General features: G+C 35.0%; 2 protein-coding genes across 8 annotated transcripts in view; both read left to right on the forward strand.

The window, feature by feature from the left end:
* The window catches only part of LOC137574430 (phosphatase and actin regulator 1), a 123263-nt gene that overhangs the window by 52921 nt on the left and 54306 nt on the right, over positions 1 to 16036 (forward strand). The gene's annotated exons all lie outside the window — the stretch shown is intronic.
* Positions 14024 to 15828, forward strand: ppk27 (pickpocket 27). Its single transcript, XM_068287100.1, has 3 exons — positions 14024 to 15008; positions 15072 to 15254; positions 15710 to 15828. The coding sequence occupies exons 1-3, from the start codon at positions 14024 to 14026 to the stop codon at positions 15826 to 15828; spliced, it is 1287 nt and encodes a 428-aa protein (XP_068143201.1).

Below are 16036 nucleotides of genomic sequence, written 5' to 3' on the forward strand. Positions count from 1 at the left end.
GGTTAAATTTTTTTCTAATACCCTAAATAAATTGAGTATGTTGCTTTTGAGGGGCAATAAGAAAAAAGGAATCAAATTTGGTAGAACTTGCATCTTCCTTGTCGTAATTTTCCATTTATGCTTTCGATGAGATTTGGTTATAAAAGGAAAGAACCAAATGGCTTTATCTCAATTCCATAAAGCATTCTTAATCAGTGTTAACATTCGGTATTTCTGGTAGCTGTTTGTTCATTACAGGTTCAAGCTGCCAAACTTTAATAGAATGATGTAATATTGACAGTAAATAATTGGGAACGAGTTGATAACGATAACTCAAATAATAATTGATAACTGATTAAAGCGACAATTTGGTAATTCGCTAGTATTACCTCAAAAGCTTAATTTATGTAGGGTACCTAGAAGTTGTGGCACCGATTTACAAAAAATTTGTATAAATATATACATATATATTTGAATATTTGTATACGCTATGTACATATATGTATATATATTTCACTTGAGATACGAAGGAGATAAAATGTTGTTTGCTTGGAGGGCGGCGCGGGTAACATTTTGGGGTGGGGCAATAAACAAATCTCTTCTCTGTTCTTGATTTTACAATCTTTTCTTTTCTTTTGCTGTTGTTTTGTTTTTTGTTTTTGGTTCTCGTGTGTGTGTGTGTGTGTGTGTGTGTGTGTGTGTGTGTGTGTGTGTGTGTGTGTGTGTGTGTGTGAGAGAAAGCATCAGTGTTCTTTATGCTATCCTTCAGTCATAATAATTAGCACATGAAAAATTTGTTTCATTTTGATGACTATTAAAATTTTCACACTGCCGTTTGCCGCTTTTGTTTACTTAAGTTGAAGCTTTTATTTTATTTTGTTTTGTTTTATATTTTTGTTGCTGTTGTTGTTGTTGTTGTTGTTTGTAATTTTGTTGTTATTGTTGCTTAATGCCGCCTCTTCGAAATTGTGGAAGCTGCAACAACCGGCATAATATTTCTCTCCATCTCTCTGGCTCTTGAACTGCGCACGTGAGTGAGAGAGCTTTGTGTGCTCTCAATTATTTCTCACAATCTCTTTTTCTTTCTCTCTATCTCTCTCTTTTCGTTTACTTTTTATCATGTTTTTTTGTTGTTGCTTTTGCCGTCTTCTTCTTCTTATTTGTTATTGCTGTTGTTGGCTCACTTTTATAGGAAACTTCTATACGGTTCCGACTCGCGTCTGGCATTTCCATGTTCAGTTAACATTAAAACTCAGTCGGCAAGAGCAGCGCGTGTTTTTTGGTGTCCCGCAGAAAATACAAAAATAAAAGAAGAAGAAGAAAAAGAAAAACACAAATAATAATAATAATAAAACAAATAAAAATAATAATACGAAATTTAAAAGAAAATAGAAAATGTTACTGGAAAAATTAAAAGCAAAATATTGCACAAAATATTAGTTTGTTATTTATCGTTGGTTATTTTTCTGTTTTTTTTTTTGTTGTTTTGTTTAAGTGTGTGCCTCTCGGCTACTGTGTGTGTGTGTGCGTGCGTGTGTGTATGTGAGTGTGAGTGCTTTACATATGTAATCTGGGCTGTATATACTAAGAATATATGTGTAGTACGTTGTCAAACAGTCTAAAACACAACAGTGCATAGTGAAATCGTAAAACCTGCAACAACAAATCAAAGTAAATTTTAAATGAAAGTTATAGCAAATTATTTATCAATTTTCCGCACTATTTTTTGTTTTGTGCATAATTTTCAAGGCAAAAAAGATTAAAACAAATTAAAGTAAATCACATGACAGAGTGTTTTTTTTTTTTTTTGTTGTGTTTTGCCGGTTGGATACAATTTGGCTAATAGTGGTGCACAGGGTTAGGAGATGGCGGTAAATGGGAGCCAAAAGTACATATACTTATATATAGGTAGCTTAATGTGAGGAATTGTACTGATATATCAGCTCTCTAGGGGGAAGTAATTGTACAGCTTGTTTAAACTGTCAATCATAATTAGTTTCAAGTGAGTTTTAAAAGTTGTTCGCATTGATCATTATGCTTTTTGATATTTGGTATGCCTTATATAGATCTTACAATGACATGTTTATTTCAGTTATTATGACATTAGTGTTAGTTAGTTTTGTGTTCAGAGCTATAGAGAAGTGAAATCAATTCAACTGAAAGGATCAGAGTTCTTAGAAATATAAGCTACACCAGAATGTCATGTGGTTTGTGTGTAAATATAGGACTGTAATTGCAACTAACTCATATCAAAATGTCAAATATATAGAGAATAGTAATTAATTTTGACCTTCGAGACATGGCAAACTGTTTCGTTTTGAATAACTGAAATTTAAAAACAAAAAAAACGTTAACAAGCTGTTGTATTTCCAATTTTTTTTCTAGCTATCAGAACTGCAATTCTGGAAGATGCAAGAATTGAAAGAAAAAATCTTTGTATTCTCGACAGTTTTTGCCATATCAACGACTTTCAATTAGTCAAATTTCATTTCATATTATAACGAATGATGAAATATGATATCATATTGCTCTAACACAGACTTAGATCTTTCTATTCCTCTCATTCTACGTCGCTTCATTGCTGTACTTGCTTTCATTACAAACCGCTTATAATTCTATCATACTATTCCAACCGCAAAAGTCTCAACGTCAACGAAATTTAAATAAATGCAATTTAAATTGAGTGAGCGCACCCAAAAAAAAACAACAACAACAACAAGAAATCTCAGAGAGCTTTGTCAGTGCCACCCACAGAAAGTGATGGGAGAGGAAGAGGGGGCAAAAACGTAATAAAAAAAAAAAAAACACTCGTTTACCCTCTAACTTAAAGCATGTCGAAATCTGTATACACTAACCAAAGGTTCACGAAAAGAATACCTAGAATATGCAGGACCACTCCCCTCCCCCTTTGGCATCTAAGGATATGGCAAAGTATGCAAATAAACAACAACATAAAGTGCAATAACAAAAATGTTTTCCTACAATGTGAAATAAAGGAAATTTTTTGTGTAAATGCAATGCAAGCAACAGCGGCTATCCTGCTGGTGGACTTAGCGAAGGGGAGGGGTAGAGAGCGAGAGGGAGGAGGCCGTAGGTAGGCAAATTAAACACAAAGTTGCTGTTAACTTTTCGCTTTTAGCCACCCTGTCCCGCGAAAGCCCTTTAATTTATGAATGTCCATCTGAGCGGGTTGGCGAGGGTGTGTGTCATTCTCGCTTTGCCACTCTCCCCGTCTCTCTCTCTCTCACTCTCTCTCTTTTGCTCTCCTCCTGCATTTGCCCCTGTGTCCATGCATTGGCCTGCTATAAATTGCGATGTCCTTTCGTTATTGTTGTTGTTGGCTGCAAGTCAGGAAGTCCTCGTCGTAGACGAATTCGTTGTCGTTTTATGTCGTGGGCTGCTGTCCGAGCCGAGGGGAGAGGAGAGACGGAGTAGGTGTTTTGTTTGTGTTTGCAATAGAAGAATAAAAAGAGAGAGAGAGAGAGAGAGAGAGAGCAAAATACTGTAAGTTTCTCTTCTTCCCTATTGCTTAACATTACGCATACGCAGCGTTAACAGGCAACTATAAAAAGTGTTGCCTACCATTGAGCGTCAAGTCGCTCTCTCGCTTATCGTGTCCTTTTCGATTTTGATTTTCGTCGTCTCTCTCATTGTTTTGCTTTCATTAAGGGAGAGACACACACACACACACACACAGAGAGAGAGGGAGAGAGTAAAACTGTGTTAGAGTGAGAGAGAAACCGAAAAACCAAATGCACCAGACTGTGGCTAATTTGTGTGAAAAGTTGATCGGGCAAAAACTAAAATTCAGTTTTGTTAAAAAAAAATGAACTTAAAATATACTCAGAAATGTAATTAAATGAAAATGAACAAATTTTCCTACGCCATATTTTGTTAATTTTCCTTCTTATGTTTTTCAAATTTCTTTTTTTTTTTTTTTGCTCATGCTTTTGGCAAAGCATTCGTTGCGGCATCTTGGTGAGAGGTCGTCTACCTTTGTTTTTTCTTTTCTCCTTCTGTCTTTTTTTCCTGTTTCTGCTTTCGTCATTGTTGGAACTCAAGTGCATCTGTGTGTGTGTGTGCGTCTCTCTCTCCCTCTCTGTGTTTGTGTGTGTGTGTATGTAGGAACATAAATTGCATTCAAATTGAAATTCAGTTTTTTTCCTTTGTATTTGTATCGAAATACCCTGCAGCCTGTTACACAAAAAAAAAAAGTATATATAGAAATATTCCAAGTGGAATTTACTGTCAATTAAAGGGCATTAAATGGTCTTTCAATCAAGGATCGTTGATTTCAATAAAATCAAGTTGATCAACACAAAGTTGTCAAGTGAGTGAGGGGGCGGAGATGATATTATAAGCAGAGTATTTAATTATGAATTTTGGTGCTGGAAAATCGAGATGAATGACTGCCTACGCCTGTCTGCTTGGCGGAATGTTCGAGTGCAACGAAATCTCACATTTGTCATTCACTTAATTTATAATATTTTTTCATAATTTGTTATCCCTTTCCATTTGTTTTGCCCCCCCGCGTTAGTCAGCATGTTCTATCGCCTTGTGACTCATCTCATCTCTCTCCCTCCTTTGCCTTGTTTGTACATTTTTCCCGTTTTGTTTATTTATTGCTGGCTTGGCAAAGTTTCTTGACTTTTATTTGATATGGTGCAATCAACTTGATTGTAACCGGCGTTTTTGTTGTTCATCGAGAATTGTTGTTGTAGGTCACGCACTGCAAAGCTGCACAACGATAGATATGCATTCAATCCTCCAGCACATCATTATCATCATCATCATCATCGTCCTCTAGCTCAGTTCTGCTTTGCTCTGGCCAAGTCGCGCTTATCCATGGGGAGTCATTTGCTGGTGTGTCCTGCATCAATTTACAAAAATACTTTTTCACAGCAAGGTGCTGATGAAAAGAACATAAAAGAGACTACAAAGCAATATATGTATAAAGGGAGAGAGAGAAAGGAAGACAGGAAGCTAGAAATAGAGAAAAAGACAGTGGGAATATTGTAGTTCTTAAGGGGATTACCTTAAGTGAGCTAAAGTCATTAGTTTCATTTTTATGACCATCAATCGGTCTAAAGGGAAGCTTACAACTTTAATGATAGAAATGTATATATACGTATATATATATTAGATAGATACCATAAATATATATCTGGAATGCACCCAAAAACAAAAAAGAGATCGGCAAAAACAATATTTCATTAATGGGTTCTTCAGAGTCGTCTTACCTGTTCTTCTTACTTTATTTGTCTATCCTCTGCTGACATTTTTTTTTGTTGTTTGGTCTAATGTCTGATGGCAATTTCCTCCTAGTCGCCGCATTCTAATCTAATAACTTTGGCTATATTTCGTTTGTCACTTCAAGCTATTAAAAGATAAGCAAAACCTTCATTTTTTCCCTCCTACTCTCTCTCTATCTCTTTCTATCTGTCTTTCTTTCTCTCTTGGAGTCTTCTATCCATTTATTTTCTATATCTTACGTGTATATATAATGAACTTATGCATATGTCTCTCTTTCTCTCTCCATCTCTATCTCTGTTCATGGGAATTTATGTACATAATAGCTAATTGACTCAAACTGATAATACAATTAGAGATGAGGCAAAGCAGAACAAAAATGATTTCCGTTGCTGTTGCTTACTACCTATCTAGAAGAGCTGCGACAACATGGCACGTAATCTGAAAATGAAATACCTATACCTATATTCTGCTTTATCTCATAGATTAGATGAAGAAGAGTTCTATTTGACAACGATTGACTGGTTGGTAAAGCATTCTTTGAATGCTTAGAAAGTTCATGAAAATATTTATCACCAGTTACCACTGATGTCAGACCTAAATCGATATCAAACTATAATTTGCTGTATTTATTTAAAATTTTCCTTTGTTCCTTCTGTTTAATTTTTGTGTGTTTTGTTGTGATTATGATAAATGTGAATTTCAATCTGAATTGTTTACGTTTTATATTCAGTTCATAATATTTCCTTTAAATTTAATTGAAATTGCTATTAGCTGTTGTCGTTGTTGTTGTTTTTGGCTCTGGATCGATTTTTGTTCCCCCCTCCTATAAAGGAAAAATTTAGTTTGCCTATGTGAAATTAATTTGCCTAATTAAAAACCAAAAACCTCACCTGGTGGTGGTGTTGCTGCTGCTGCTGATGGTGGTTAGTTTGGTGGGTGGTCATCAAAGTCAATAGCCTGTTCGAGAGTCAACAAACACACACACACACACACCATAACTGACAATGACCACTCCCCAAAAAAAATTTGCTAGGTAGCCAGACGATTGCATGTTTTAGCCTCATAATGCTGACATTTTTGTTTTTGTTTGCTCGCTTTTTTTTTTGTTTCTTTTTGGAAATAGATTTTCCATCCAAATACGGTGAAATACATGCAAATGAGTCAATGCCCACTTGGGCTAGCGAATTTGTTTAACAAATAAATATATTTCAATTACCCGTTCCTTCAAAAGGTGGCATACGCATTTCTTTAACAAGTTTTTGATACTATTTTGCTTGAGTTCATTGTGATTTCTGGAGTTATAGATTTCAAACTAAGGCAAGAAATTTCAATATATTTTTAAAAATAGTAAAATTGCATAGCCAAAGTTAACTAAAAAACTTTAATCTACAAAATATTACAGTTGACCCTTAATAATTCGAAATTTTTCCAACGATTTTATATATATATTTATTTTATATACATATGTTTTCAATATTTAGGGTCCATTCCAAAGAAATCTTTTCATTTCTCATCTGACATTTCGCAATCTGCTTCAGCAATACCAAAAGATACTATATAAAGTGTAACAGAGATAGAATGATAAAGATGTGCAAGATTGAATGAGATAGAGATATGTTTTTAAGACGCCATAAAAGTCGAAAAGATGACAATGTCAATGTCTTGCCTTGTGCCCCTTGTGCCATAGACTCACACACACACACACACACACACTTCTTCTCCCCTTGTGCTACTGACCTCCAGCTGGGGCTATAAAACACACACACACACACACTCACTCATTGAACACACACTCAGTCAAATATCAGACGAAAATGTGGGCGCCATCAATTATAATTCGCACCAGATCCAAATGAACGAATACGAACGAGAGAGAGAAAAAAAAAGCATTCACTTTTATGGTGGCGTATACTTGATGTGGTCGGTCGTACGTTTTTGCTGGTGTTTACTTTTTGTTGCTTTTTGATTTTAATTATGAACAATTGCCGCAAAATTGGTCGCACTGCAACTTCCGGTATTTCATTTCTCATTTGTCGCCAGACAAATTTTCTTTTGTCAAAATTCAAGAGAGGGAGTGGCAGAGAGAAAGCAAAAGCAATAGAGGCAACAAAGAGCTAGATATATAAAGATGAACTGAAAGAAAGTATAAGCGAGAGAATTGTGAGAACGAAGAGAACAAACAAGAGAACATTCCAATTCATTCTTTATGACCAATTCATGATTCACAATTCAATAAATTAAATTTAAATTGGAATTTGTGCGGCCTTTTGTCATCAACGATGCCCACTACCAACGCGCACCCGTTACCCCTCTCTCTATCTATATAAATATATCTATATATATATGTATGTATATAGAATTGCTGTAGTGTTGCTGTTTTTGGCGCCATCGTGAACGACTCGTGCCGTTCCATGGCGTGCCTGTCGCATTGCCTTTTGGATAATCTTTATCAATTTGGGCCAGTGACAGTCTTCATTTCTTTCCATTCTTTATTTTGTTAATTTTTTGTATTCCCCCGACAAGTGTGTGTCCGCCATTGAGGCCCACTGCAAATGGACAATGGGGCGATTCACTATATATACCCTGTGTGTATGCATTGCAATACATTTGGGGGTCCATTCAAAACTACATATTGCAGGCCATTGTTCTATCCGCATTATATGTCTATCTATTTTGATGAAAAATAAAAGCAAATCTATGCATCTTTATATTTGAAATGTTCAATTACACGGTATCTAAAAGCCCATTTCGTGACCTGCAACTTTTACTCTTGTTTAAGTAGACAACTTCGATGTCAAATGATTGATATAATCTCTAATAGCCCATCCTGTTGTAGAAAATGCTTAAGAAATTAGCTTTAGCTTTTTGATATATCTACTTAAATCTTTAATTTTGTAGCATTTAATCTTTAGACAACTGAGAAAGTGATAAGAATCAAAATTTAGAGACTTGTCATTCAGATGTTTAGCAATCAGAATTTGTTAGAGAAGGATATATGTACATATGTAGGTCTCTAAATGCCTAATCCTTTTTTAAGGTTAAGGTAAGGTAATCTACTTTTAATTATAGTTTAGAAAAATAAAAAGTTAAATTGGGAGAAAAGCTCTTTAAATTTCCTCTTCCTGATAATTGACGCTGCTAAGTAACAGACTGCAATCAACTAGAAATATAATTCTATAATTGATTGAACATTATCTAAATGGTTTAGCTTTTGCGATTGATTTTGTTATGATCTTTTAGCCTTGCAACAAATTAGTAGCATAAATTATAAACAAAAAAAGAAAACATGTAACACGAACTAAAGAAGAACGCTGCTAAGCATATACACATATATATATGTATATATCTGCATATGTTCATTCTGTTGTTGTTTTTTTCATGATTATTTTGATGCATTAATTAAGAATTTAATTGTGTGTTCTGTGATGTCAGTGCTGCATTTTGTGATATTGTAAATTAAATAATAAACAAGACAAAAAAAAAACCCCTAAAAATAGGCACAATCAACCAAACAACAACAAAAATAATAATTATTAATAAATAATAAATAAATTATACAAAAATACAAAAACGCACAAAAGAAATATGTAAGAGCAACATTGATTGCCCAGTGAAATCATCAAAGCGTGAAAAAGTTCCCATAATTGCAAAACACTGAAATGATAGATAATCAATAAGGCAAATGGTTGAATGTGTAATCAAGTGTTAAAACTGATGCTTTAAATGCAACAACAAAATACACCTGCAACAGCAACAACAACAGCAACTGAAAATGTGATAAAGTCAAATCAAAGTTGGCAAAAAAACAAAAAACACCACACACACACACACACACACATTGCTTGCTAATTACTGCGAAATATTAAGGCAATAAATAAATGTTTCATCGGCCATGTTAACTCTGTTATAAGTTGTGATAAGCCCAGACGCGCTCGAAGGTGTCATAAAACCAGATTGCGTATTAAATAATACATACAACAATCAAGAAGAAGCAAACAACAAACAACAAAAAGAACTACTGACTGCCACACAATCCAAAAGCAATGTCATGTGCTTAGCCAAGACTTATACCTAGAAGAAAATACAAGATAACGACATAACAGAAACAACAACAACAACATCAACTAACAACAATCAACAAGAACAATCAACAGTAACAACAACAACTACAACCACTACTACTACAACTATACAAGAAATCAACGACAGCTTGGAGGCGACATCAAAGCCACGCTGATGATGGGCTACATCATGGGTTGTGCTTGTTTCAAAGGTACGCAAAATACAACGTAAAATAAAAAAAAACAGGAAAAATCCACCTTACTCTGTGTGAGTGTGTGTGGGTATATATAATGTGTGTAAAAGAAAAAAAAATTCCACCCGCAAGTATTCAAAACGAAATCTGAAACTCACATCGTTAGGACATTTTTGTTATGCACCTACGCTCTTAGCCCACCTTCTACTAACCTCAAAAACGCCCATCTCCTGCAGCCCCCTTTACCATAAAAAGGTAGCCAAGTGTATACTCTTTCCCTGCTATAAATTTACTCTCAAGCATTCAATGGCAACTCACAGTATTCTGATACGTATGTAGATCTTAAATTGATCCATTTGATCGAATCTATTATTCATAGAGCTGCAAAACATAGGCCAGACATACAAGAGTTACTTACAGACTCTACAAAAGATCAAACTTCCCATGTTAATCGACAAATGAAAGGAAAATGAAAACGAATAACAGATAGTTTTGAATCTCTTATCTTAGACAAATTTAATAGTTAGCATGGCCAAATATTTGGAAAAAAACCAGAATAGATCGACTTAAACTATAATTCAGGTGTTTAAGTAACACCCGATGAAACAAAACTGAAAAGGATCGGGGATAAATATTGTATTATTCATTTAAGTATTATTGAGTATAAAACACTTGATTAGCATGTTCTTAAAATAATAATAATGATATTTATCAATGACAATACTTTTAATCAAAACCAACATCTTAAGATCAGTATATATATGGATATACATAGAATCTTCATTTGACTTTTTGGATAGATTTTTGAATTGCAGTTTTATGATCAAGTATTTTGAAGTATTCCTGATTTCATATTTAAACTAAACTAAAGTTAGTGTAGTCAGGAATTTATCATGATTGCTTTCATGCTGACTTGTTCTCATCTGTCAAAGTGTCCAACAATCTCAACTGCGGCGAGTAGGACACAGCTTCCTCCTACTCCGTGAGAGTGCCGCCCATTCTATTTCCTTCCGCTCATTAGGCGGTCTCACATCGTCGTTTCTCACATTGGTTGCAATAGCGGAGCAGAGCCCTTTAGGCGGTTTTTCTTTCTCTCTTGCACATTTCTCACGCTCTCTGTCTCTCTCTCTCTCTTTCTCCAGTTTATTCGCACTGTGTTTTTTGTTAGCACGATTTTTGTTTGGTCTCTTGCACACGCATTTTCGCATTTTTCTATGCAACGTCATTAAGAAAAACGACGTCACAAAACAAATCAAAGAGAATTGTGGCGCATGCGCGCACCTGAAACAATGAGATGTGAGTGTTTTTATGGCATTTAACATTTTTATGGCAAGAATTTATAGCAGAGCATCTTTGTTAGTGCATTTTGCATGAGATTTCCTTTTCCTATTTTAGCGCGTGTCTGTGTGTGTGTTTTTGGTGCAAGTTGATTTTGTTTTTGCTTTTTCTTTGTAGTTTTTCCACCTTAAAACATTAAAGGCTGTCCAGATTTTATAAGCGGTATGTGTGTGCATGTATGTACAGTGTGTGTGTGTGTGTGTGTGTAGGTGTATGAGCTATTCGATAGCCTTTTGAGTGCAATGTAATTTTTTTTCTTCTTTTCTTTTTGTTGACTTTCTTGCACTTTGTTCGTGATTATGGGGCGTAAGGATTTGGTCCTTCAGTTGGAAATAAAACTCTGTGTGTGTGTGAGTGTGTGGGTGTGAAACAATTGGAATGATTGTGACACTTAATCTTTGATGTCTTTAGATATTTCTTGTAGAAATTAAACAAAAATGTATTTAACATTTTATAATTTACGCTATAAACTGAATTTAGGTAAACTCAAACTTTAATTGGGAGTAAGGTTCCATTAGATTTCAATAAGTTTTGTATTTAATCATCTTCTTACTTTACCAAGTAAAACTCTTAAGAAGGCTTCTCTGGCTTAGTTGATTATGACTCTTATGTCTCTCCCTGCAAAATGCACTAAAGGGAAAGAAGTAAACTGATGTGATTAACTAAAGAATAACTAAACATACTTCAAGTTCTAGTGTGTTCTTTAAAGTGAATTAATTTTGTTTATACCACATGGAATTTGGTTTTTGTGGTTTCTTTCTGCCAAAACTTGAGTTGCATTCTTAAGATCCTTTTTTTCTTGTTGTTGTTGTTGGTATGAACATTCAGCATTCTATAAACCACAAAGTCTAAGTAACCTCTTCACTTAACCCTTTCACACACACACACCCACACCCACAGACAGCTTCCCTTGCGCTCTTTATCTCTGTCTCTCCATCTCTTCTGTTTCTTTCAGTGGCACGCAATGTGCAGATTCTAACCTTTCACATTTATGCGTTAGCAGGCATCTAGCGTTGCCTTCTCTTTTTCTCACTCTGTCTCTCTCTCTAACTCTGTCTCTATTTCTGTTTCATCTCTCTGCTTAGTTAGTTTTATTCAATTTTTGCGCTATTTTAACTGATGCAATTTTGTGCAGCATGCACTACTTCTCACAACCACTGACACTACGTGTCATAGGACTGAGGCGGGGAGAATGACGTCGACAACACGGATGCATGCCTAAGTGCTTGGCCCATTAAAGTATGCAATCATTTTGCGGTTAGTCCCATCTTGCCACTCTCTTTCTTCCTTTCCTCAGTCTCTCTCCGGGCTTTTTTTTTTGCCTGCATCTACTGCATAAATTATATGGCACTAATGCCTTTTGGGCTTGAGCTACGCCACGCTACGCTAATTCTTGTACCAAGATTAACGATTATGCCCCCAGGTTTTCTTTCACTTACTTTCCCCATTTCCTTTTCTACTTTGCTCCTTTTTGTAGAAAAATTCATCATGTTTTTTGGGACCCGCATAGAAGATAATTTCAATAGAAAACTTTAAGCTTTTATTTGAATATTGTGGTTCATTCATAAACGAATTAGTGTAATTTGCTTTTGCCCACAATTAAATAGAAAAAACACGTCGTCGTTGTCGTCGGCGTCTTCTCTCTCTTCTCTCCATCGTTGTCTCTCGTTTTTATTTAAATTTTTTTTTTTGCTCTGCTAAAACCCCGCTCCCACATGTCCCCCCCTCTATCGTCTATCCCTTTGTGAATAAATAAATAAATAAACAAGCGTTTAATTGAACCGGAAATTATTGTGTGTGGGTGTCGTCGTTTGCTGCTAGAGAGCAACTTTTCCATATATCTGAGAGTGTATGTGTGTGAGATAGTATGTGTTGTGTCTCTTTATATGGGTGTGTGTGTGTTTCTTATTGGAATTTGTTGTTCGGTTTGCGTTTTTGGCTCTTCAACTTGTTTGCCCGTTTGGTTTTTGTGCTGCAACGCTGCTAATGATGCTGTTGTTCATGATAATAATGATCACGATGATGATAATGATGATGATGAGGGCGATAAGAGGATGGTTGAAGGAGACGACAAGTTAAGGTCTACCGAATGGCAATCATTATATAGTGACTGTTGACATGCTAGATTTGTTATCCATACACACCCACCACCTTCCCCCTTGGGAAAATATATGAAAATTGCTCCACTGTCCATTAGACTTGAAATATTATTCAGCATTTATATAGTCGAACAAAAATCGAATCTAGAAATAAAACTTGTTAAAGTAAAACTTTTATTTAAAACACAAAGAACTTCAATACTTGACTTTTAAAATTAAATAATAGACTAAAGTGGATAGATATTCTAACAATAATATAATTTACAGACTTTTCACATGATTTAATGTAATGAAATTTGATTTTTCTGTGTGTTAGCTTTAAATTTTAAAAAATTTTGATTTTACATTTCAAAGTTTGCCATTCTAGATTTCAGATGGCGTCTTTTATCTGCGTCATCTTGAATTTGTATATGTTAGATCCGCCATTTTGGATTCGCCATTTTCAATTTTTTTGTTCGCCATCTTGAAAGTCCTCAGCTTAAATAAATAACCAAAATATAAAATTTCAATAAAAGTCACTCAAAAGGTGTAAAAATCATCACATTTCTCCTCATTACTGGGCATTTGCAAAGTCGACTCTTTAAATTGATTTAGTTTAGTTTTTGTTTGATATTAATATGCAACGGTTTGGATACAAATATTAGCGTTTTATGTAGTTGAGTTTTGTGTGTTCTTTATCCAAATTGAGGTTCGTTGCATTGCATGTCTCTGTTTATGTATATGTGTGTGGGTGTGTGTGTGTATCTAAGCCATTAGGTACCAATTGCAATTTAGGTTTGCATGAGCTGCTCACACCAAGTTAACCTAGACTTGCATTTCGTCATTTCGTGTTTATGTGTGTATATAGGAATCTAAGTAGACTTTCAAGTTGTCAACGCCCACTTGTTGAATTGGATAAATGTATATAATTGAGTTGATATTCCAAGACATTACACGCCATATATCTACATATATACATTATAATCAATTCTATTAAGGCATGTTTCTCTTCTTCGAACATGTTTCATGCTTATCGTTTACGCCATTAGGGCTATCCTTGGCCCTTTTCTATTTGATTTGATTATCTGTTGGTTTTCAGGCCATTTTAGTTTCATTTCGAATGTCTCGAATGATGTTTGTGAAGGGCGCTGCTCAGCGTACGCTTATTGAATATTTTCACAAGACAAGTCTAAATGGCTTTGGTTTACTCTATTTTATACGAAAACGTCGCATACAGCGTTTATTTTGGTTCGCTTTCATTACTTTTGGAATACTATTCGCTGGATTAAGTGTCTTGGCCATGATATTGCAATATCTAAATCATCCGATTATGACATCACTATCAGAGGATATTTTCTTTGAGGAGAATGTTGAATTTCCAGCTTTAACCATTTGCAGTGGCTACAAATTGAGTCGTCGCAAAGTTGCCAACTATGCAGATGAATTGAGCAATGCGAAAGGCCAATCAAAGGACTATTGGTTAAGGCAATTAACATTGCTGGAAGGCTACTTTGAATCATTTGCCATTTCGCCTCAAGTTGGTAGAAATTTACAGAACGCATTGAATTCAACGAATTTGGCCAGCGAACTGCAAAAGTTATCACCATCTTGTGACACTCTAATTGTACACTGTGAAGTGAATGATTTGAATAGAAATTGCTCCGAAATTTTCACACTGAAAAATACTATACAAGGTTTCTGTTGTGGCCTGGAAAATCAGAATCTAACTGGAGAATTAACCATCACCCTGGACTCATCTCAGGAGGATGCTTTCGCCATGCCACAAAATGTTGATGGCTTCACGCTTCATATGTCCAATTGGTTGGGTCGTTTATCCATTCAGCCTGGCGAATTGGCCAATATAGAGCTGCAAATATATGAACTTCAAGCGAATCCCCAATTGAGAGACTATAACCTAGATGAACGTCGATGTTATTTTCACGATGAGGGTATAAATCAGGCCGATTGCCTTACCCAATGTCGTTTGAAGGCCTACATAATTAATTGTCAGTGTATTCCACCGTTTCCATTCTCTGCTGACTCTGTCAATTCAACTCATAAATATTGCAATCTCACAAATATCGATTGTATGCAATTGGTTGATTGTAAGTAATCATACTTAGATCGCAGCGCATTCTCACATATATGATATGACTTTAAATTTTTAGTCAATTGGTCACCGGATGAGTGTGTAAACTGTTTGCCCCTTTGTCATGGTTTATTCCATAGAATGGTGAAAAATGTCTATGGTTATATGCATCCTTGGAGAAGCCGCATATCATTTTATTATACAAATAAGCATATACCAATTTATCAGCAAAATGAACTATATAATTGGTATCAAATGTTATGTAAGTTGTCTAACAGACATACACCCATCTCAAGCGTTAAGAAGAGAATGTATCTTTTTCAAAAACTCCTTTGTCATAGATGATAGAAACTTTGAGAGAAATTCTTTCTGAAAACTGTGGCAATTTGTTAAACAATTCATTAGGCAGAGGCAAGTTTCTAAATTGTGAAATTTTAAAAGGATTTTCCACCAGCAAGCTTGAGTTCATTTTGAAGCTAAGATTTTCTTTATGGCTTTGGTTCGAAAACCGATCAAGTCCTTTCAATGTAGACTCTCACTAGTTGAGAAGGAGAGCAAAGTTGTATTCAGATATAGTGGAAAATCGTTTAGATTTAGGAACATTTGGTTTCAACTGTAGATCCAAGCATTCTTTTAAACGATTTGAAGCTTGAGTTGTGGTGTGTATTTGTTGAGAACATAATATTTTCATAATTTTTTTTTATTTATTTTCTTTAGCTAACATTGGAGGAGTGTTGAGTATTTGCATTGGTTGCTCCTTCATCAGTGGCTTTGAATTGTTGTATTTTTTATCTTATCGTCTGTGGTTAAATTTTCGTAATATACAAATGCAATAATTGTTGTTATTGTAACAATATGAAAATTAAATAAATATTTATCACATGTGTTGTAGTAGTGTCTACTATTTATTAGAATGTATGTATGTATTTGTGTCATCAAATGAAATTTATTTGAGCACACGCCTAAGTCATCATCATCGTCATCAGACAAGGCAAACATTAATCTTCCCTGAAAACAACGCCCCTTAAATGGCCGCAGGCTACT

This window comes from Drosophila tropicalis, unplaced genomic scaffold, assembly GCF_018151085.1.
Source record: "Drosophila tropicalis isolate 14030-0801.00 unplaced genomic scaffold, ASM1815108v1 contig_463, whole genome shotgun sequence".
Taxonomy (NCBI): Eukaryota; Metazoa; Arthropoda; class Insecta; order Diptera; family Drosophilidae; genus Drosophila; species Drosophila tropicalis.